General features: G+C 36.0%; 1 protein-coding gene across 2 annotated transcripts in view; it reads right to left on the reverse strand.

Moving 5' to 3' along the window:
• The window catches only part of THEMIS (thymocyte selection associated), a 182,751-nt gene that overhangs the window by 124,784 nt on the left and 33,413 nt on the right, over positions 1-24,554 (reverse strand). Inside the window, exons 1-2 of one of the 2 annotated variants that reach the window (XM_038526751.1) lie at positions 22,724-22,857; positions 13,194-13,352 (exon numbers count right to left, since the gene is read on the reverse strand). In XM_038526751.1, the coding sequence (XP_038382679.1) occupies positions 13,194-13,338 (145 nt within the window). In that variant the 5' untranslated portion in view covers positions 13,339-13,352; positions 22,724-22,857. Of the gene's footprint in view, positions 1-13,193; positions 13,353-22,723; positions 22,858-24,554 lie in introns of those variants that run through there. The other variant, XM_038526750.1, reaches the window with a different exon arrangement.

The raw sequence follows: 24,554 nt of genomic DNA on the forward strand, positions 1-24,554 counted from the left end.
ATTAGGAAGGATGCCACATATCCAAGAAATGTGTGGATCTTCATCTAACACTGATGTTGGTTGACAAAAAGATCATTTCACTCCTTTTCTATGATTAAGCATGAAGTGCTTCGGAGCACAGGCTCTGCAGCCGTACTGTTCCCATCTGTATTGGTGCTCTCCCACGCAACACCACTGCTGGAGACGCTGGACTGAGCATTTGAGATGTGGCTACTTGAAGTTAGCATAGCCCCAATCGAGATGGACCTAGGAGTGGAAACCACATCTGGATTTAAAAGACTTGGTATGAGAAGAATGCAAAATATCTCTTTTTTTTCATGATTACACATTAAAAGGATAATATTTGAGATATATATTTATAATAAAATGTGTTATTAAAATTAATTTCACATCTCTCTCGCTCTCTCTGTGTTGTCTTGTTTTGCTTTTTATAGATTCATTTATATATTTAAATGTCTGTGTCAGGTAGCCTCCAAGATAGCCGCCAAGAATTCCTGCCTCCTGTCAGTCACACCCTTGTGCAGTCCCCTCCTAGAGCATGCCAGCATTTGTCTGGGCGATCAAAAGAATACAGCGGAGGTGATGGTCTATGTCATTTCTGAGATTAGGTTATAGAAGACTGGAATTTCCATCCTGGGCGTTCTCTCACTCTCAGGATGTCCACTCAGGAGGAACTTTATGAAATGGGCATGTGCCCAAGAACTGAGCCTCTTAGAACAGCTGTGTAAATGAACTTAAATGAATGAACATGAATGTAGCTTCACATTATATTTTATATTATATTAGATAATGCTAGCATGGATTCAATGAAACCACTTACCCACTGTTTGGCCTTGGGCAAAGTTCCTCATTTTCTCATATGTAAATGTGAATTCAATTCATTATATATACACATATATACACATACACACCTATGAATAATATATACATGTACATAAAAGTTTTTAGAACAGTTTTATATGTAAAAGTACTTAGAACAGCGTTCAGCAAGTTATCAGGGTTCTAATTTGAGTGTATGTAGAGTAGTAGAGAATGTTCAGTCTCTAAGCTTTACTATCACATTTCTTACACGCCTCCTCCCTGCAGCAATATTATTCCTATTTAGTAATAAAGTTCACAGAATTAAAATTCATGCCTAAAATTTCAGTCTGGCTATGTAATTTTAACAGTGGTTTTACAGATGTAACCACAACTTTTCCTGGACACGGTTTAGAGACACTTATGTAAATTTGCTGTTGGGTGGGGTGGGTTGAGGGGACTCTGATTATCAGAAAAATGTATTTCTTCTTTGTAACACTTCTTTCCAGGAAATTTCTTATGTCTAAAGAGAAGGCATTTAGTATTCATGCTTCATAATGGTCTTTCCAGGAAGTAATCCAGAAAGTTGGAACTTCACTGCAACTCAAACATTACACAAGTTACCAATCTATAATGTAATTCACTACCAAAAATCAGAATACATTTTTGTTGTACTTGGCAAAAATGGCACATTTTCTGGCTCAGAAAAAGGCTTAGTCAAAAGGGCTATCTTCTAAAAGAGCAAATTGTACTTCTAAAGTAGTATGTCAATGTCCATAAAGAACTTAAATAATTGCTTTTTATTTTTTAAAAATATACTCAACAGTCTCTGAAGTGACAAAACAGAGATATATGGAAATATATCATTAACATAAAATACAACCAGTGACATATATTGCAAGTTTAATTCCTCTTTTTTGGCAAAAATCAACTTCCAATTTGTCCCCTAAAAGTATCCTCACCAAATCTCTACAAAGCTTTCCTTTCTTGATGGTTACTTGAGCTTCCACTTGCTAGAGCTGCACCTATGAAGCTATATTTACTGATCAAAGCCTAGGTATCTTTTTCCAGTAGAACATTGTTATTTACAAAAATTATTATGGGAACCCTTATCAAGGTTTTGACCATCTTTCTCAAAACTTTTAAATTACAATGAGAAATTAGGATCTCTGTTAATACCCTTTAATATAGTAGGGTAGGTGTTGTTAGCAAATAAGGTTGAATAAGGACCTCTGAAAATCCTCTCCTCTTTTATAAGAGCAGTGGAGAAACTGGTTAAAAATAAATGGTCAGAATTAATTTTTTCAGAACTCTGGAAATTAGCCAAAGGATTGCAGTAATCTGGGGGGCCTTTATTGACCAAGAAAATGACTGAGTCTTGGTAAGATCAGCAAACTTTTTGACATTTTAACTCGTGGTATCTCACTCCTCCCACCCCATTCAACTTCATATTGAAAACTAATAGCTTGCAGTCATGGCAAAACCAACACTGCTGCCTGTCACAAGAGGGGGCAGAAAGGAGGTGAAATGGAATTCCTTGAAAGTTCATTCTCAGGGAACTGTTATTTTTTGACATTTCTGATGACTTCCTGGAAGATTCTACTTGCAACATTGTCTTTATTTTATCTCATTTTGAGCTCACTCAGTAGGAAAAGACTTTTCCTAGGGAATATTTGTCAAAAACAGGAAGAGATAATTATTTAATTTCTGAGGCTGCCTGCAGTTATGTGTAACAGTTGGGGGGGAAATAGGTTAACCTAAACAGTTTAAAAGAAAAGCTGAGAAATGAGATATCCATAAGAATTTTGAAAAGTTCTAATATATTCCTGGATCTAGAAGACCACATGTGTAGGACTGTGCACATGCTTCAGATTATGTGTATGCTCAGGAAAGAACTGAAAATGTTCTCAATTCTGGCTGAGTTTGAGGCTCCACATGAACGAACAACAGTTTTTACCTGCCTGATTGAGTGTTGAAGGCAGCCCCCAAATGAACACTGAGCCCCTCGACAAAGACTGGGAGATTTTCTGGTTCTAGTTGTTTAAGGAAATCTTTGTCGAGGCATTAATTGCCCACCAACCCACCTGAGCAGACTTCAAAGGCCCCACATGACAAAGAATACAGATTTTACAGATACAGTTCAGAAAAGTTACCCAATAACCAGCAATAACAACAAATCCTGAGGAGGAGAGAAAATCAAATTTCTAGATTTACCACATTATCTTGTTTAAAATATCCAGCTTTGAACAACAGATTATGAAACAGGCAAAGGAACAAGGAAGTTGGACCCATCCACCGTGGGATGCAGAGGGGAGCAATTAATAAAAACTGTTCCTGAGGAATGTTCTAACAGACATTAGATTTCCTGGAGACAGGAATTTATGTATTTATTTTTAAGATTTCATTCATTTATTCATGGGAGACACAGAGAGACAGGCAGAGACACAGGCAGAAGGAGTAGCAGGCTTCCTACAGAAAACCCCCTCCAGGACTCAATCCCGGGATACTGGGATCACAGGGAGCCAAAGGCAGATGCTCAACCACTGAGCCACCCAGGTGCCTCGAGAAAAGAATTTAAATATGCTATTTTAAATGTGTTCAAGGAACCAAAGAAGACTTTGTCTAGAGAACTAAAAGGAAGTATGAAAATGAAGTCTTACTAAATAGAGAATATAAATCAAATTTAAAGATAGGTCAGTCGAGATTATCCAATCTGAGAAATAGAAATAAGAAAGTATAAAGAGAATTGAACAGTCCCAAAGATATATGTGACACCATCAAGCATATCAATATGTGAATAATGGGTGTTCCAGAAGGAGAAGAGAGAGAAAAGCATAGAAAGAATATTTAAAGAAATAATAACTAAGCCACCAGTGTGACTCAGTTGGTTAAGCATTTGCCTTCAGCTCAGGTCAGGATCCCAGGGTTCTGGGATTGAGGCCTGCATCAGACTCCCTGCTAAGCTTCTCCCTCTACCCTCCTCCCGCTTGTGTTCTCATTCTCTCAAATAGTGTTTTTTTTTTTTTTAATCTTAAAAAAAAGAAAAAGAGATAATGACCAAAACTTCCAAAATCTGATGAAAAACATTAATTTATACATTCAAAAAGCTCAGCACATTCCAACTGGATAAACTTGGAAAATCATGCCATTCTGATCAAACTATTGAAAACCAAAGACAAAATAGGGAACTTTGAAAATAGCAAAAGAGAAGAGACTCATCAAGTACAAGCATTTCTCAATAAGATTAAAAGCTACTTTCTACCCTGAAACTATGAAAGCCAGAACTCACAGGGATGACATGTTTAAAGTGTTGAAATAAAAGAATTGTGAACCAATTCTCTATCCAGAAAATTTATCCTTTAAAAATGAAAGTTTCTTAAAAAATTAAGAATGAAAATACCACATGATCCAATAATTCCACTATTTACCCAAAGAAAATGAAAACACTAATTTAAAAAGATATGTGCATCCCTATGTTTATTGAAGCATTATTTAAAATAGCCAAGATATGGAAGTAAACTAAGAGTTCATCAACAGATGAATGGATAAGAAAGATGTAGGATGAAAATATATATGTTCATATATATCTGATATATATATTATGCAGCCATATTATGCATATATTATGCAGCCATATGGGATTGTGCCATTTGCAACAACATGTATGGACCTAGAGGGTATTTTGCTAAGTGAAATAAATCAGATTGAGAAAAACACATACCATATGATATTGCTCATATGTGAAATCTATAAAACAAACAAACAAAGAGCAGAATGAGACTTGTAAATATAGAAAACAAACTAATGGTTGCCAGAGGGGAGGAGTAGAGAGGGATGGGTAAAATGAGTGAAGGAGAGTGGGAAATGCAGGCTTCCAGTTATGGAATGAATAAGCCACAGAAATAAAGGGCACAGCATAAAAAATATAGTCAATAATATTGGTAGCTATAGTTGTTGTGAGCACAGCATAACATGTGAAATTGTGGAGTCACTACATTGTACACCTGAAACTAATGTAGCATTGTGAGTTAACTACATTCAGATAAGTAAATAAATAACAAAATAATGGAGAAATTAAAATATTCCCAGAGAATGAAAACTGAGAGAATGTATTATTATCAAACCTGCCACACAATAAATCTTAAAGAGAATCCTTCAAGCTGAAGGACATAAGACAGTAAATTTATCCTGTGTCAAGAAATAAAAAGTAACAGCAAAAAGCACTATAGAGGTAAATATAAAAGAAAGCTTGCATATACTTTTTTATTTTCAAATATTTTTTCCTAATTTAAAAGATGATTGCATAAAGAATAATCATAAATCCAATGTTGATGCACACATAATGTACAAACATGTAATTTTTATGATAATAACAACTAGAAAAATAGGGTAGGGAGTAGAGCTATAAATGAGCCAAATTTTACATACTCTTGAAATTAAATTAGTTAATTCCAACTAGGTTGTTATAAATTAAGACACTAATTATAATCCCAGGCAACTACTAAAAAAATAGCTAAAATTATATTTGAAAAAGAAAAAAGCATTGGACTTCTGGTTTCTAGTCTGGTACATAAAATGTTTAGAAGTTGTTACTCTGTCTTGACAAAAAGTAAAAAGCCAAACAAACTGAAAAATCAACAACTATTCGTAAATCCATTAAAGAAATGAGGTCAGAAGATAAACTGATACCTCCAAAATTGGAGAGACAGATAGGCAAGTACAGAGAACCACAATTTACCAAAGAAACCTCTACAAGAACCAGTACCAGACTAGAGAAATCTGAACTATAATTGCTGAATTGCTAGAAGCTCAGAATGGACAACTCCAAGAGTAAAAACTCCAGGGTCCTAATCATAAGGGAGCTCCCATAATTTTGTAAGTTTTACACTTAAGACTTGACAAGGCTCTCACAGTAAATATCAGAGAAAAATCTTATGTTTCTGGCATGGGGAGGGAAAAAAACCCAAACATTTCAAAATAGGTCAGAACATTCTATTCTTCTTAATAAGTCCTGCCCTTAAGAGACATCATTGGTGTTTTATTAGGACTAACTGACCTGAGGAAAGGAAAATATACAATTAACACCCACTCTAGCCTTCCACTCAGAGGAAATGTACAACTAAAGCCCACTCTAGTCTTTCCATTTAAGGAAATGGAAACATGCAGGTATGTCCTGCTCTAGTCTTCCACATATGAGAAGGGAAATACTCAACCTACCGTAGCCACCTTTTCCCAACTAAGGGGTGGGAAACAAGACTGAAAAGTTCTTGTGAAGTTCACAGTTCAGGCGCACAGATCTAGAAAAATACTGATACCTAATCAGAATGTTTCCTTTCCTACCACAACTTACTGTTAGATTACTAAAGTCCTATTAACCACACTGTCTTCCTACACAGTACATCACGTCTGGCTATTAAGAAAAAATTATCAGGCACACTAAAAGACAAAAAAAGACAATTGAAGATGGGACACCTGGGTGGCTCAGTGGTTCAGTGGCTGCTTTGGCTTGGGTCGTGATCCCAGAGTCCTGGGATCGAGTCCCTCAATGTGCCCCCCACAGGGAGCCTGCTTCTCCCTCTGCCTGTGTCTCTGCCTCTCTCTTTGTGTCTCTCATGAAAAAATAAATAAAAGCTTTAAAAACATAAAATAAAAAATATAAACCCACAAAAGGCAGAAAATGTATAGAAGACAAAAATAGGAACAAAGAACAAAGGCAACAAATAGAAAATGGAACCTGCTTGAGATTCTCTCTCCCTCTCCTTATGCCCCTCCCCCTCTGCTTGCTCTCTCTCTCTCTCTCTCTCTCTCAAATAAGTAAACAAATCTGAAAATAAATAAATCAATATAAGGACACATATAGATTAAAGTAAAAAGATGGATAACGATATACCATGGTAACTCTAATACCAAGAAAGCCGAAGTACCTATATTAATTTCAGACAGGGCAGACTTCAGAACAAGGAATGTTATTAGTAATAAAAAGGGGCATTACATCTTGATAAAAGGCCACTACTCCAGGAAGACATAGTAATCCTTAATGTGTATAGGCCTACCCAAAGAGTGTCAAAATATGTGAAGCAGAAACTGGAAAAACTGTAGGCCAAAATAGAGGAATCTAATATCATAGTTGGCAACTCTATATTAGCAATGGATAAATCCAACAGGTGGAGAACAGTAAGGACATAGTTGAACTTAACAGCACCATCAATCAGTAGATATAATTGACATCTATCGACACTTATCCAACAGCAAAGTACACATTCCTTTCCATCTCACATGAAACATTCACCACATGCAGGGCAACAAAACAGACTGACAAATTTTTAGAAATAGAATCATATAATATCTGCTCTCAGACCAGAGTGGAATTAAACTAGAATCAATAGCAGAAAGATAACTGGGAAAGCCTCCAAGTATGTGGAGATTAAATAACACTTGGGGTCAAAGAAAAAAATCTCAACAGAAATTTTAAAACACTTTTAACTAAATAAAAATGAAAATACAACTTACCAGCTGTCAGATGGAGTGAATGTAGTGCTTAGAGGGAGATTGAATTAAATGTATATATTTAAAAAGAGAAAAGATCTAAAATCAGTCTCTAAGCTTCCACCTTAGAAAACTAGAAAAAAAAGAAAAACAAATCAGAAAGGGAGACAGAACATAAAGACTCCTAACTCTGGGAAATGAACTAGGGGTGATGGAAGGGGAGGAGGGCAGGGGGTGGAGGTGAATGGGTGACGGGCACTGAGGGGGGCACTTGACGGGATGAGCACTGGGTGTTATTCTGTATGTTGGTAAATTGAACACCAATACAAAATAAATTTATTATTAAAAAATAATAAAAAAATAAAGGGTTAAAAAATGAAAAAAAAAAGAAAAACAAATTAAATCCAAGTAAGCAGAAGAAAGATATAATAAAAATTACAGGAAAAAATCAATTAAGATGGAAAAGAAGAAATCAATAGACAAAAAAATCATTGAAAACCCAAGCTTTTTCTTTGGAAATATCAATAAAATAGATAAGCCTCTAGCCAGGCTAAGTAGGAAAAGAAAGACAAGACATAAATTACTAAAATCAGAAATGAAAGAGAAGGCTGCATTATCCACCCCATGGACATTAAGAGGATAACAAAAGAATATTATGAACAACTCCATGACTCAAATTTGATAACCTACACAATATGGACCAGTTCCTTGAAAGACACAATGCACCAAAACTCACAGAAGAAGAAAGAGCAATCTGGCCTAAATCTACCAGTGGAATTGAATCAATAATTAATAATCTTCCTAATCAGAAAGTGCCAGGCCTGGGTGAGTTCAACTGTGAATTCTACCAAACACTTAAAAAAGAAGTCATACCAATTCTTCACAATATTTTTCAGAAGATAGAAGCAAAGGGAATACTTCCTAACTCATTCTATAAGCCAGCATTACTCTGATACCAAAACCAAAGAGATTACAAGAAAAAACTACATACCAATATTTCTCATAAATGTATCTGCAATATCTTCAACAAAATATTAATAAAGCCAACCCAACAATGTATAAAAAGAATTATACACTACAACCAAGTGATATTCACCCCATTATGCAAGGATGGTTTAGCATCTGAGAGACAATGTAATACATCACAGTATTAGGCTAAGTAGAATATATGATTATATCAGTAGATGCAGATAAAAAGTGACAAAAACCAATATTCATTCAAGATAAAAACAACATTAACAAAAAATCTTTCAGTAAATTAGGAATGAGAAAAACTGCTTCAGCACAATAAAGAAAATATTTTTTAAAAACCCTACAGATAACATCATACTTAGTGTCAAGAAACTAGTTTCCCACTATGTTCACGAATACTATGGTTGTATATGTATAAGATCTAAAGAATTGACAAAAAAAAAACCCTCCTCAAGTTAATAACTGAGTATAGCAAAATTGTAGGATAAAAGGTTGATATGCAAAAGTCAATCACTTTCCCATATACAAACAATGAACAAGTGGTTTTAAAATTAAAAACAGAATACTATCTACATTAGTGCCCCAAAATAAATGTAACAAAATATGTACAAGGTCTATGTGAAGAAGCTTACGAAATTACGATGAAAGAAATCAAAGAACAGATGGATGTTACATGTTCATAAAAAGGAAGACTTAATATTATTAAGATGTCAGTTTCTCCTAATTGAATCTACAGATTAAATGCAATGGCAATCAAAATCACAGCAAGTAATTTTGTGGATATTGAAATTGAAACTGTATTTTATATGAAGACAGAAAAGGTCCAGAATAGCCAACACAATGTTGAAGAAGAACAAAATCAGATAACTGAACTACTCAGCATCAAAATTTAATATAAAGCTACACTAATCGAGATAGTGTGGTATTGAGGAAAGAATAAACAAGCACATCAACAGAACAGAATACAGAACCCAGAAATAGACCCATGTAAGTACAATCAAATGATCCTTGACAAAGGAGTAAAAGCAGTACAATTTTAAAACAAAAATTTTACTAGAGACAAGGAATACTAAGTAACAATAAAAGGGTCACTTCATCAAGAAGAGATTACAATTATGAGCACATATACACCTAACATCATAGCTCCAGAATACATAAAACAAAAGTTGACAGTAATAGTTGGAAATTACTTTCAATAATGGATACACCGGGATCCCTGGGTGGTGCAGCGGTATAGCGCCTGCCTTTGGCCCAGGGCGCGATCCTGGAGACCCGGGATCGAATCCCACGTCGGGCTCCCGGTGCATGGAGCCTGCTTCTCCCTCTGCCTATGTCTCTGCCTCTGTGTGTGTGTGTGTGTGTGTGTGTGTGTGTGACTATCATAAATAAAAAAATAAAAATTAAAGAAAAATAATGGATACACCTAGACAAAAGATTCTCAAGGAACTAGAAGACTTGATCAACACTATAAACCCACAGACATCTGTAGGGCACTCCACCAAACAGCAGAATACCCAGTCTTCTCAAGTGCACACAGAACATTCTCCATGATAGGCCATGCACTAAGCCGTAAAACAAGTCTCAAAAAATTTCAGAGGATTGAAGCCATACAAATTATGTCTTCTGACTACGAGAGAATGTAATTAGAAGTCAATAACAAGGGAAAATTTGGGAAATTCACAAATAAGAAAGGATGTTTAAAATATATATTAAAGTACTTTTTGATTTTAATTTCTGAGAGTTTAAAGTGACAGCTTTAGAGTATAAATAAAGAGATGTTTCTGTTGAAATCAATATAAAAAAAAAAGTTACTGGCCTTAATTTCTCTTTCTCCCTGGTGCTGAGTCTTCCTTGAAAGAAAGTATATTGTAATCATCACCATCATTTTATTCCTCCACTCCATTACATGTAATCCCTGATTCTTACATTAAAACTAGTTTTGTAAATAAATTTTTCTAATTGTGCTCAGTTGATACAAACTTATCATGTCAACTGAAAACTCAAAACTTATTCTAAATAGCAACTCCCTAAATTAAACTGTTAGTCAAAAGCTAAATGTTTTAGAGGGAAATTTGGCTCTGCAGATTTTGGATTTGCCAATCTCCATAATCATGTAATCTAACTCCCTATAATAAATATATAATATATATTCCCCCAAAAAAGCTAAGTGTTTTCACTACTCTCACAAGAGATACTCCTTCTACTAGAAGATTCTGATTATTTTAACTTACTAATTATTTATTATGTACATCTTCTCCTAAACACTGTGGCGATTATTCCAGTAAATGAGATTCAGATTTTGTTGTCAGCAACGTTGTAATCTGTTAAGCAGTTGGTCTTCAAAAGACAAGCATACAAATAACTTCAATTATATTCAAAATGTGATTTCACGTGTGATTTCACGTCATTATGACATGAAAGACTGTAGTTATTCAAAAAAGGAATTGTTACATCCAACTGGAATACTTAGGGAAAGCTTCTCATAAAGCAATGGTTTGCAACCTTGACTGCTCATTAATATCACGCTAGTATCCTTAAGAAACTTTGGTAACCAGACTTCATTCCAGACTAAATAAATCAGAATATCGTAGGCAAGTGGTCTGAGCATCAGGATACTTTAAATCTCCTTAGGTGATTCCAGTATACAGTCAAGTTTGAGAACTATTTCTGTAAAAGATGGCAGGTAAGGAAGGAGTTAAACAGAATTGAACAATGGGTAAGATTCCAGTTGAAAGGAAGAAGATATTGGAGAATCTGGAAGAATGTTCTCTAATTTATTTTCATTCTCCAAACCTGAGCTCGAGTATAACATCCTTTCAAAAGCTTTGAAAACCTTGAATCCACCAATGATAATAAAGGTAACAAAACCTGACACTTTTTATAGCCTTTTCTATAAGACAAGTACCATTCTGAGCACTTTAAATATATTTCAATATTCAATCCTCCCCGAAACACTAGAAGATAGAAAGTATTATTATTCCCATTTTACATGAGAGGAGAGTAGGACACTTGGCAAGGTTATGCAAGTAACAAGTGGCAGAGTTGGAATTCAAATATAAATAATGACTCCCAAGCCATGTTCTGAAACATGACCAACTAGAGTTAGATATTCCTTATCAAGACTCTCATGGAACCCATGCATGTTTCTCCTCCTCCTCCTGCTGCTCCTCCTCCCCCTGCTTCTTCTTCAGGAACCCATGCATATTACAGTCACACCATGAATCACATCATACTGTAAGTGTTTACTAGACTTTTCTCCTCCACTAACCATTTATTCACTCAATCATCCATTCAAATAAATGACTACTGAATAAGTGCTTGATACTAGATATACAAAGTCATATATGTTATACTTCACATGTCAAAAAATTTAATCTTAGGAGAAGTCACCAAACTATAGTTCACAGGCCAAATTCTGCTGGCCACCTATTTTTGTAGATACATGTTTATTGAACCACAGCCATGTTCATCGGTTTATGTACCATCTATAGCATCCTTCATGTTATAGCATCAGAGTGAAACGGCTGTGACAGCAATCATCTGGTGACAAAGTCTAAAATATTTACTATCTGTGTCTTTTAAAAAAAACATTTGCCAACCCCTGGTCTAGAGAATAAGACAAATAAGAAAATGACTACCCAATAAGGTACGTGCTATTGGTGATCAAGTTATTATGGGAACATAAAAAAGAGATATCTAGAGTAGGTTAGGGCATCAGCAAAAGTATTCCAGAAGATATTAAGCTATGATATTTGAGCTATTTTTGGAAGGGTGAGTAGAATTAACTAGACAAAGAAGAACAACCAGACATGTCAATAAGATTAGACTGTGAAGTTTAGCAATTATCCAGGGAGCTAAAATATTTGCAATAGAAACAAAGAGCTTGTATATTTTTAAGAGCTATTAGTCCTACATAATTTTAGAAAATATCTTTGATTTCTCCATTTTCACTAGAATAACAAGTAATGCATACAGTTAGAACTCATTAAGTATTCGCTAACAGTATTTGCCAGTAAGTTCTAAGTAAGGGATATTTATTAAAAGGAGAGAAAATATTTGTCTTCTATTGGTCATTAAAATCACTAATGTGGAGAAAAACGAACCCTCCTGCAATATTGGTGGGAATGTGAATTAATGCAGCCACTGTGGAAAACAGTATGGAGTTCCCTCAAAAAATTAAAAATAGAACTTCCACGTGATCCAGGAATTCCACTACTGTATTTATCTAAAGAATACAAAAATACCAATTCCAAAAAATGCATGCACCCCTTATGTTTACTGAAGTATTATTTACAATAACCAAACTATGGAACTACGGAATCAGCCCCAGTGTCTATTGATTGATAAATGGATAAATAAGATGTAGTGTACATATACTGGGATATATATATATATATATATATATATATATATATATATATAAATTTGTATTTGAATATTATTCAGCCATAAAAAGGATGATATTTTACCATTTGCAACAGCATGGATGGATATAGAAATTATTATGCTAAGTGAAATAAGTCAAAGAAAGGCAAATACTATATGATTTCACTCACATGTGGAATTTAAAAAATAAAACAAGTGAAACAAAGAAATAAGAGAAAAAGCAAAAAACAGACTCTTAACTATAGAGAATAAGACTGATAGTTACCAGAGGGGAGGTAGAGGTGGGGGGATGGATGAAATAGGTGAAGGGGATTAAGAGGACACCTGTCAAGAGGAGCACTGAGTAATGTATGGAACTGTTAAATCACTATATTGCACATCTGAAACTCATATAATACTGTAGATGTAAAAAATATATATAAAGAATTCTAATTTTTTTCACCCATTACCCTAGAGTGAAAAAAAGCTACCACTTTTTTTATTATTTTCAATTGTATAGATATATATTAACAATAGTTTTACAAATGTGAAATGGTTGCAATATACAGTACCTGGAAAATTCATAGGCAGCTCAAATGGTTGTAGAGACTCACAACCCTCAATGTGCTCACAAATTTCAGCTATGATCTTCTTAATTTTGAGACCAGTAATTTTAATCACTTCTCCTGTTGACAAACAGCATTCATTTCCAAACATTTCATAAATGGAACCTTAAAAAAAAAGAAAGAGTTAAAACAGCTTTTTAAAAGAGAAGTTAATAAGAAAGAACAAAGTAGGAGTCTGAAGCCTCATATAAAGTGTTTTTATTCAGTTCCTCTTCTAGCTACCTACTAAACAGAAATTTAATCAAACTTGGCAAAAGGTACAGCATGTACCAAGAAAAATATTAGATTTTCACTCCATCCACTGGGCAAAGTATAAACAACCTTATTTTTGTTATTATTGTAAATTAGATTTATGGTTTCCTCAGCACCTTTAGCTCATCATTCCAAGGTCAGACTACAAACATGTCTTCCATGGCTGGGATTTATGATCTATTTTTGCTGGGTCACAGAATTAGGCCCATATGAGTCAACAATAATCTAAGTATGTATTGCAAACAAGGTTGTAATACAATCCAAGATCCAAAATCAGAGTCCATACACCAGGGCCTTATATTAAGAGCATCACATCTATTTATTAAACCTCTTTCTCTTCATCATCATAAATATAAGACTTTCTGTCCATTTTATCTCTTGAGTTTTGACAAGTTGGAAACATCTCTTGGTATCTTTATGGCAATAGGGGGCAGACCAGCCCAGATAAACTGAAAATCTTCATTTTAGTTCAGAATTTCAATCTCTTTCCTAATAAACCTCTTATCATAGACACGAAAGCTAAGCTTCATCCCTTTATTTTCCTTATGTATCTCCTGATGGAAGAAGAGTGAGCAGTGAAATAACCAGAAAATGAGCAACAGTAAAGAAGAGAGGCCAAAACTCTGGATGCTCTACCCCCAAGTAAAAACGGAACAACCCCAAAACTACACTTCTAAGATATTATTACTTTACAACTGAACAGTAAATGAAAGGCTGATGTAAAAAAATAATTACAAAACTGGAGATTTAAACATATCCATTTTTCCCTACCTCAAATATGATATATATCCTCTTTACCACACTAAGATGTGAACAATAGAAATATGAGATTTCAGGTAAGTTTGCTTTCCGAATTCTTCTCTATTGAACCCCTTCCTCATAGACTCTTACCTGATACATAAAAGATTTTTGTAGCATTAATGGTTATATCATAAAAGTTATTAAGCCTGGCATCCAATCTAGCATTAAACAACTCCATGATTATATCAGAGTGTCAACAGGGAGCAGGGGCCACACTCAAATTAGAATAATTTAAGGAGATTTTAACAAAGGGGCAATTTACACAGAGGCACAGTCAGTTCTAGGTAGCACAAGAAAATAAGTATCCTGACCTCACCCCTCTCCCTCCGCTTGATCCTCTGCCAGGGTATCCTCCTTTGGCCAAATTCAGCCAGAAGCCAGAGGACGAGGGAGCTGCGGATGCCACCACAGAAGTCAGCCTCTAAGATGGAGAGTGGGAATGGAAGTCCAGCACACCATCCTTACTGCCCACTATTTAATGAGGACCATTTTTGTAAATATGCTAGTATATCCACTCCTCCAGTTCTGGGTATGTACTTCCATAGCTCCCTTCTTTTCTAATACTATTCCCTCAACTCTATATGTGTTTATGTCTTTTATGAGCTCCCATACATAGTGCTGTCAGCTATCTCAAACCTTTTGTGGAACAACCGGGATATTAAAGACATAGTAATAAATCTGTAGTGCCATTTTCTTCCAATGAACTTAGAAGAGTTATTTTCTATGATCCTCATTTGGCAATTAATCATGTACTAACGTTTTATATCTTCAGTATTATTTCATCCTGTATTTAACTTTTTATGACTCTAGTTTTTATTACCCACAATTCAAACTTCATGAAAGAAAATACTGCATTATGTTATTGCATAACTATAACACATCAACTGTCCTTCCTCATTCAGTCAGCAAACTTTAATGGAAACCTACTATGTTTCAGGCATTGTTACTGGCAGTAGGTAACAGAGATAAAGTGCATAATCTCTTCCTCCCAAGGAGCCCTGTCTTGAAGCAAGCACATAAGTACGCATACACTACAATAGATTATAAAAAAGTTATAACCTAGGAAATACAGGGCATTGTAGGAGACTATGGGAAGTATTTAATTACAGGGTAAAGAGACTAGGGAAGGATTACTGGAGGAGACTACAGCTGAGCTGAGTTTTTTTTTTTTTAAGATTTATTTATTTATTTGAGAAAGAGAGAGAGCATGCGAGGTGGAGGTGGGTGCAGAAGGAGAGGGAGAGAAAATCTCAAGCAGACTCTGTACCCAGAGTGGAGCCCGCTGTGGGCTGGGTGCATGGGCGATCCCATGACCCTTAGATCACTACCTGAGCTGAAACCAAGAGTCAGATGCTTAACCGACTGCACCACCCAGGTACCCCTAGCTGAGCTTAGTTTTAAAGGAAGCAACACAAGATGTTGAGACAGGCAGAGGAAATAGTATTTGAAAAGGTACCAAGATGTGAAAGAGCCTGATACATCCTGGAAATTTCAAGTCGTTTGTTATACCTCGAATGTAAAGTAGGAATGGGATAAAAAAGGAGACTAGAAAAGGAAAGGAAGTCCAGATCACACTGCATCTTTACGAGATTACCAATAAATAAAAAGGTCAAAGTCTGATGCAACCTCAAAGTCAGAATCTAAATTTTCAGTCATCGTGATCCAGGAACTAATACCAATTTAACGAGAGGACGTATGGGTGCTTGCTATCCAAAGTGTGGTCTACTGTTTCACCTGGGAGCATGTTAGAATCTTGGCCAGACCCCAGATCTGCTGAATGAGAATCCACATTTTTAACAAAATCTCCAGACGACACATAAATACAGTAGCATTTGCGAAGCAGTGATCTGGGCCACAAATGTATAACTGAAAATGTCTTTGTCCTGAGACTGTTGCAAAACTACCCAGAAAGGGAAGGACATGCCATACAAAAGCATTTAGTGTCATTGAGGCGGAAGATGTTATAAGTAGGGATGGGGAAAAGGTAAGATTTTAAGTAGGGAAGTGACATGGTAAGCTATTTCTTTGTCACATGAAGTAGAATATTATTAGCTGAAGCCCATCAGGCTTAATTTCAACGCAATGAGAGCAACATACATCAAACTGACTGTCTTGGATTCCTGCCTTTCCCTCAAAGGTTCCATTGGAATTCAAAATTAAAAGATGAATGTATGTGAGATTACATGTCAGTTTACAGGAGTAGAAGTCAGAGGATTCTATGAAGAGATAATTCTGTGAGTTTTAGTCACCACATGAAAAGCTTTTGACTCTTAGGTCTCCTTCCAAGAATTCCTCCTTTTGAAAAAAAAAAAAAGAAGAAGAAGAAGTCACTTCTTTCAGCCATATAAGGAAAAGAACCTCATGCAAATACTAATCTTTTACATTTATCCTTAATTATTTGTGACTTTTTATTTTTTCTAAACCAAGAATGCTGTTAATTCATTTTTTAAAGGTTTTATTTATTTATTCATGAGAGACACAGAGAGAAGCAGAGACACAGGCAGAGGGAGAAGTAGCCTCCCTGCAGGGAGCCCATGTGGGACTCGATCCCAGGACCCTGGGATCACACCCTGAGCCGAAGGCAGATGCTCAACCACTGAGCCACCCAGGCGCCCCAATGCTGTTAATTCATTTTTAATGAACAAAGTGGTCACTGACTCAAACACTAGGTCCATGAAAGGTGACAAGAACATACAGTAAATCTCAAATCCTTGAAACTTGAAGGGTTTCCTTCGCTATCACCAACATAATGTCTCCTACAATATATTTTTTCCTCAGTGAAAATATAAAATGGTTAATTTTTAAAATAGCCAACTTTCATGATCTCAGAATAAGCAAATATAACATATGTAATTGCCTTTTAAAAATTTGCTGAGATATGCCCGAACACCATGTTTATGTATAATACAGATGTAGATTTTAATATCGTTTTCATTTCATTTTAACCATGACATGTATTTTGAATATGCAAATCTCGAATCTATTAAATCTTTATAGACCGATTCTTTCCAAGTCAGAAGCATATGTATTCGGGATAATGCCAAACATCAGAGAAAGCTGGAACAAAGTAGCCTGTTTTCAGTGATCAAACATTGCCCCTGAAGGCTGTAATGAAAGAGCCATGTGCCTTTGAAATCACCGTTTTCTGTAATGCTACTTTGCTCAATAAAAATGACACATTAATATCCTTTTATGAGCTCATCCCTTATTTGACAATCCATACGAGCAATGCTATGATCACATTGGAACAGTCAAAACAATTGATTTTCTTCCATTTCCTATAAAAAGTTAAAAAATTATGTTGTTTAGAGGCTGTTTTTCTCTTTACTCAAGATGTACCCATTCCCTCCATTCCCCCACTTCCTTCCCCTGCCCTACCAGGCCACTCACTTCCCCCCTTACCCCCACACCACTCAAAGTTCAGCCAATCCTAAAGATTCAGCTCATATCCATCATCTTCTTCGAAGTCTTTTTTTTTTTAACTTTATTTATTTATTCATGAGAGACACAGAGAGAGAGAGAGAGAGAGAGAGAGAGAGAGAGAGGCAGAGACACAGGCAGAGGGAGAAGCAGGCTCCATGCAGGGAGCCCGATGTGGGACTCGATCCCCGGTCTCCAAGATCAGGCCCTGGGCTGAAAGAGGCACTAAACCACTGAGCCACCCAGGCTGCCCTGAAGTCTTTCTTGATTCCTACACCTATGTGAGAATTAATTCTCCCCTCTGTTCTCTAAAGCAGTTTGCATATATCTCCATAATAGCCCTTGTGTGATTATTAACACAGTCTGTTATCGGGATATCATTTTCTACCCATTAATATTATGTCTATTTTAAAATTTATCATGAATTTCTAGAGGTATCTCTTAACTATATTTATACCCATCCTCACATTACACACAACCAGCAATACAGTTTTTGCCACTTAGTAGATAGAGCCTTAGTGAATGTTGAATTCTATGTTGAATTATTATATGTTGAATATATGAAATATATAAAGTGTTGAATTTTTTATGTTGATATATGAACTATATGAATATATGAAATATTATATGTTGAATTAGTTTTACTGTAAAATGACAATAAATTATTGTGAATGTAGTAGAAGGCTTAGTCAACCAAAGCTTTTGCATGAGTTATGTTTTCATTTGGTATGTTTTTTTAAAAGATTTTTTATTTTTTTATTAAAGATTTTATTTTTTTATGAGAGACACAGAGAGAGAGAGGCAGAGACTCAGGCAAAAGGAGAAGCAGACACCACGCAGGGAGCCTGAAGGGGGACTCGATCCCGGATCCCCAGGATCACACCCTGGGCTGCAGGCAGCGCTAAACCACTGCACCATCGGAGCTGCCCTCATTTGGTATGTTTAATAGCAAATGTACAAGCATATACAAGATTAGCTAGACAGGGCATATTAGAATGGGTAATTCTATAATCTGAATCCCTTACTTGTTGAGTTTCCCACTTTACCATTAAGTTTACCATTTTTATATTGCCGAGCTTAAGGGTAGCACTCTTGAGATAATCTGAGCTAGGTGTAGAAGAGCTAAGAAATCACATGTACAAATTTGATTGATATTGTATGATAATGTATGTAGAGCCATGTCAGGTTGGGATTGCCAGTGAAGATGTGTCTTTGCTCCTCATACACAGGTGTGATTACTCTTTCTTTGCTTTAGGATTGTGTAAACTACCAAGACGCATTCCCACAAAGGAAACAGGTAAGTGTGAAATAATCTTACTAGCAATGCTGTCCCTAGACTTGGTGCTTGATAAGGCATTCAGAGACCATTAGGTGATAAGTTCAATTTTCCAAATGAATCTCTAGGTAGTTTACCATAGGCATTAAAACTTGAAGTGACCTATGGCTGTAAGAGACATTTTCATGCCTTGTATTCCATAAAAAGACTGTCTCTATCCCCTGCAGAGCAAAGTTATTCCCACTATATGAAGAATATGTCTAAAAATAGATGAGCATGATAGTAGAATAGCAGTGTGGAAATAAATAGGCATGAAAAAACAAACATAATTTTACTAGGGTTGGATCCTACCAGTTTACATTGCATATGCCACAGAGAAATCTGAACGTTGACAGGAAATGATATTGCAAGGTCATACAAATTCTCTTAAGCCATTGTCAAAATATCAATATAAAGAGGGCAAAACATGGGACATCAGGTAATAAGGAAAATGATAGCCACACTAAGAAAAATTAAGGTGTACTCCCTCTCACCTATAAAAATATAGGGTTCTTCTTATGAAGAGGGAATTTAAGTGCTATGCAGGAAGTCAAGCTTAAAAGCAGGAATACGCTAGTAAATGTTGGTGAGTCTTAAAAAGAATAAACATGGAGGGATGCCTGGGTGGTGCAGTGGTCAAGCATCCGACTCTTGGTTTTGGCTAAGGTCATGATCTTAGGGTTGTGAGATCAAGTCCTGCATCGGGGTCCACACTCAGTGTGTGTGTTGGGGGAAGAGTTTGCTTGAGATTCTCTCTCTTCCTCTCCCTCTGCCACTGCTCCATTTGTGCTCTCTCTCTCTCTCTCTAAAAGTAAATAAATAAATCTTTTTTAAAAAATAAGTATATACATGGAAAAGCAATGAAAACCACAATAGGTTGGAAAGGCTGAAACCTGAGAGCCAATATAGCAGATTAAAATAATAGTGAGGCCAGAAACCAGAAAATGTCCATTTTTCAACCACTCTGTGTGAGTGTGTGTGGCATTTAAATGAACACTAAATAAGTTTTAGTGGCTGAGGAACAAAAATGCATAGTTTCCTATGCTAGCGAAAAACTTGATGCTTGTTTAATGGCAGAGCAATTTAAGAGATAAGAGATTCAATAAAACTGTAATGAGAGTTTGCAAGTTGGGTATTAGGATAGAAGTCATCATTGTGACTCTAACAATTATCAGAGCAAAGGGATTTGGGATGTGTATATATGAAATGAATATCCCTCCTACACATCGATGAAATATTTCCCTATGATGATGAAACAAATCAGTGGTTCTACATCTCCTGACACTGCTATTGACCAATTATCCCCACATTTTACCCATTTTTAACCCTCAAAATGATATCATAAATAGTATTGTAATTTTTTTTACATAAACAATGTTGCATTGAGAACTGGCTTATAATTTACAAAGAACTTGGTTTCAAGTATGTTGTATATATTTTAATTTAATTACCTTTGCTTTATATCCTAGATATTAAATATAGCTACGACAGACCTCTGTAGCCATTTAAAATAATAAACCTGTTCTCTTCATCTCATTTAATGAATATAAATATACTGATTGAATTGATTATACATGGGCTCCAATGCACTATAATGTGTTCATCAAATGCATAAAAATTAAGCTCCAATGTATTATAAATTCTCCTTAAGTTCATTAGCATTGAGTACCTCATTAAGTATTCTGCTTATGAAATATGATTTAGATAATAAAGTTTTAGAAACTTTTTAAAGAATTTTGAAGTCATTTTATGTCAACAGAATTAAATAGTAAAGAATATGCTTGTATTTTGTATGTCTTTCATTTTTTAATATCATTTTTACAATAATTCATTTATATTGCATTTTATTAAAGTACCAGTCCATAATGGATTGGGAAAACAAAAGAAATTGGACCTTCACCAAGATAGTTTGTCCTAAACCATTGAGTACATATGTAAGACCATAGTCAGTGCAAGGAGCCAGGATGTAGACCTAGGAAGTTAGAAAGTTAGGATGAAATTTGAACACACTGGAAAAAGAAAGTTATAAACTAATCCACTAAGTCTTATGCAGTATTATTAACTCATCTATCTCAATGTCACCAGCAGCCTGAATGCCCTGACTAAAAAACACAGGAATTTTAATCAACTTGACAGTAATTGTCCTAATTGAAAATTATTACATTGGCATTCTAATTTGTACATTATAATCTTTTATTGTATGAGGCAGTGCTTGAACCAAATTGACCCTGGATGCTTTGAGTTTTTGAACCTACATAGCAAAGGTCCAAAGCCGTGAGCAGGTGAAGTGCCCTAGGAGATGAATGCCAAGAGTTCTATCTAACTAGAGTGCCAAGTATTCTGCATGAGAGAGATGGCAGATATCTAGACTATATTCTAGATATAGAATTTTCCCTTCTGAGCATTAATCACCCATGGCACATTTCCAGCTGTATCCACGTGAGGTCTAATAACCCTCCTCAACATGAAGTTCCAGGTGACTGTGCATTAGTTGAAGATGGCATGCCAGGTATGAATCACTTCCAGCCCAGTCCCACACTATGACTTAACTTGTTTTAAGCCTCCTTGGTTGATATTTATTTATTTATTTATTTATTTATTTATTTATTTATTTAATATTTCTAAAGATTTTTAATCCTCAGATCAAGATAATTTGCTGCAAAGGCTTAGTTATAAAGAAGAATACAGACTCCCTGAACCCATCTTTTTTTTTTCCCCCGAGAGCATCTGTCTGAATTGAGGCATAAAACCCTTAACTTGATAACAATCACAACTTCGTGTAGCTGGATGACAGCCATAGGATGAGTTTCAGTTTCATTTGCATCCCTAAGCACAGTGCAGCTAGTTCTAGTGATCTCTTGCCTCACTGAGTTTCACTGTCAGACAGGAGCTTTCATGCCATCTTATCCTCTTGACGTTATTACAATGACTAAGTCTGTAGAGTATCTCTACCAAGTAGTTGTCCGGACCATATCTGAACACTTTCACTGATTGAATTCCAATTATTTCAAGGTAAACTACTCTACTTTTGAGCAATTCTCACTGTTATAAACCTCTGCATGTTAGTAAGTTCAATATGCAGTCCTGGAGGATATGCACATTAGAACTATTTTTAGCCACTGGAATAATACAGTAAACAATTCCTTTTTTTCCCCTTATATTTTATTTACTTAAGTAATCTCTACACCCAACATGGGCTCAAACTCACAACTCTGAGATCAAGAGTCACATGCTCTTCCAACAGAGCCAGGCAGGTACCCCACCCCCCAACTTAATTTTCTACATCAAGTCTTAAACAGTCTTAAAATGTTTCAAAACACCTGTCACAGTTGTCCTTTCTAACAAATCAATCTGTCAAACAACTGACATACGTTCTGGGCCACTCCTTGCAGCATAGGTTTTCCCCATGATAAAACTACTTATAGCTCAACTTACATGGAGGTAAATGGCATCCTCAGAGTTGTGTGACATGGGAACATGACTCTCAAAAAGTGTTCCCTTGAGTGTTCCAGGGGAAAGTCAATAGAGCCTATTTAGGATGAAACTTGCCATGAAACTAAAAATCTTTGTAGGAACAATAAGGCAGCCATTTCACACTAGTAACATTTGACTTTGCCAACCAGTGATTTCTATAAAAGCAAAAGTAAAAATGTTCTAAAGCTGAGTAGTAAACTTAAGGAAATAATACCTCATCAGTAACTGGATTCTTCTCGGCATTTCTTCCACCATGAAAGCCAAGACATGAAGTTTATTTCTCCAGTCAAGGAAAGAGATTTAGTCATTATTTAGTTCTGAGATCCAAAGACTATTGCAGTATTGGGGAGATCATAGTCCTGAAAAGACAGATTTTCTTGGATGGGGACAATGGTTTGTTGTTGTTTTTTCTGTATTTCACAACTGCCAAAATCCTTTTATGTGAATATAAGAATCAAATAATGGGAGATGATCATATAGTAGATTGTAGACAAGGAAGACTCACCACATGACATAAAGGAATGGCCGGTCTGGTTGCAAAAAAATAGGATTTTTTTTTAAATTGCAAAGATGAAAAAAAATCCAATGTCCTATTTTTTATTTCCAAAATGTACACTTTGTGCCATACCAGGAAAAAAATTAGTTTTGTAAGTCAAATCTTTAGATTTATAAGAGCTGTTTCTTACTGAGAGAAGTAAAAGCCAGGTCCTAAAGAAGAAAGTCACAGAATTTATGCTTCAAAGTATAGAATAGAAGAATTTCAAGCTATCTTTTGGGAGGCCAGCTGGGAAGGGGAGAGTGAGTTCAATGGAGAGTCATCTTGGAGAATATCAGTTGGGGACATGTACAGAGACTGCCTAAATAGTCTACACAACATCCTCCATGATCAACTCCAGAAATCTGTGACTGAAGTCTGGGACATTCGGCCATTCCTATAAACACTACATTAACATGAAAAAAATAAGCTCAGTTTCTCAGCTTCTCACTTCTAAGAGCCTCCTTCAATAGCTGCCTGAATGTCCAGCAAAAATGAAGTCTATCCATTTATATCAGAGGTCTTTTTTTTTAAGATTTTATTTATTTATTCATGAAAGACACTGAGAGAGAGGCAGAGACACAGGCAGAGGGAGAAGCAGGCTCCATGCAGGGAGCCTGATGTGGGACTCGATCCCAGGACTCCAGGATCACACCCTGGGCCAAAGGCAGGCGCTCAACCACTGAGCCACCCAGGCGTCCCTATATCAGAGGTCTTTACGTCCACCTTCAGGTTTGACAACTTACTAGAAGGACTCATGGAATTCAGCAAAGCTGTTGTACTTACAGCTAAAGTTTATTAGAGACCAATGATACGGATTAAGATCAGCAAAGGAAAAAAGCACAGAGGGCAGAGTCCAGGAGACAAGTTTCCAGTTGTCTCCTCCCAATGGAATCACATGAACAAAATTTAATTCTACTAGTGGATGGCAGCATATACAAATTATTGCCAGCGAAGGAAGTTCATGTGAGCCTCAGTGTCCAGGGATTTTATTAGAGGTCAATCAAATAGGCATGGAGTCTCCATGTGACTGACCCTAACTGCTCAATGTTCAGGACTCCCCTCAGAGGTCAAAGTAATACGGCATGGCTCAGGACCCCAGCAAAACAGTGACTGGCGTTTACCCTAAGTCACATCATTAACATAAGCTATCTATAATAGCCCAAGTTCCTAAGTATAAACTCTTATCAGGCAGGATATTCCAAAGGAGCCAAAGGCCAACCCTTCCTTTCTTTAGATTGTGCAGAGTTTGAACATCTGAAGACTGCAGAGTTAACCCTTTACTATACACCATTATGTCAAGACTCTGTTAAAGCTTGTCAGAAAAAAAGTTGTCCAAGGGGCACCTGGGTGGCTCAGTCGGTTAAGGTCTGCCTTTGGCTCAGGTCACAATCCCAGGGTTCCAGGATTGAGCCCCACATCAGGCTCCCTGCTCCATGGGGAGTGGGGGCTGCTTCTCCTTCTCCCTCTGCCTGCCTCTCCCCTTGCTTGTGTGCTCTCTCTCTCTCTG

This window comes from Canis lupus, chromosome 1 (genome assembly GCF_011100685.1).
Source record: "Canis lupus familiaris isolate Mischka breed German Shepherd chromosome 1, alternate assembly UU_Cfam_GSD_1.0, whole genome shotgun sequence".
NCBI lineage: Eukaryota > Metazoa > Chordata > Mammalia > Carnivora > Canidae > Canis > Canis lupus.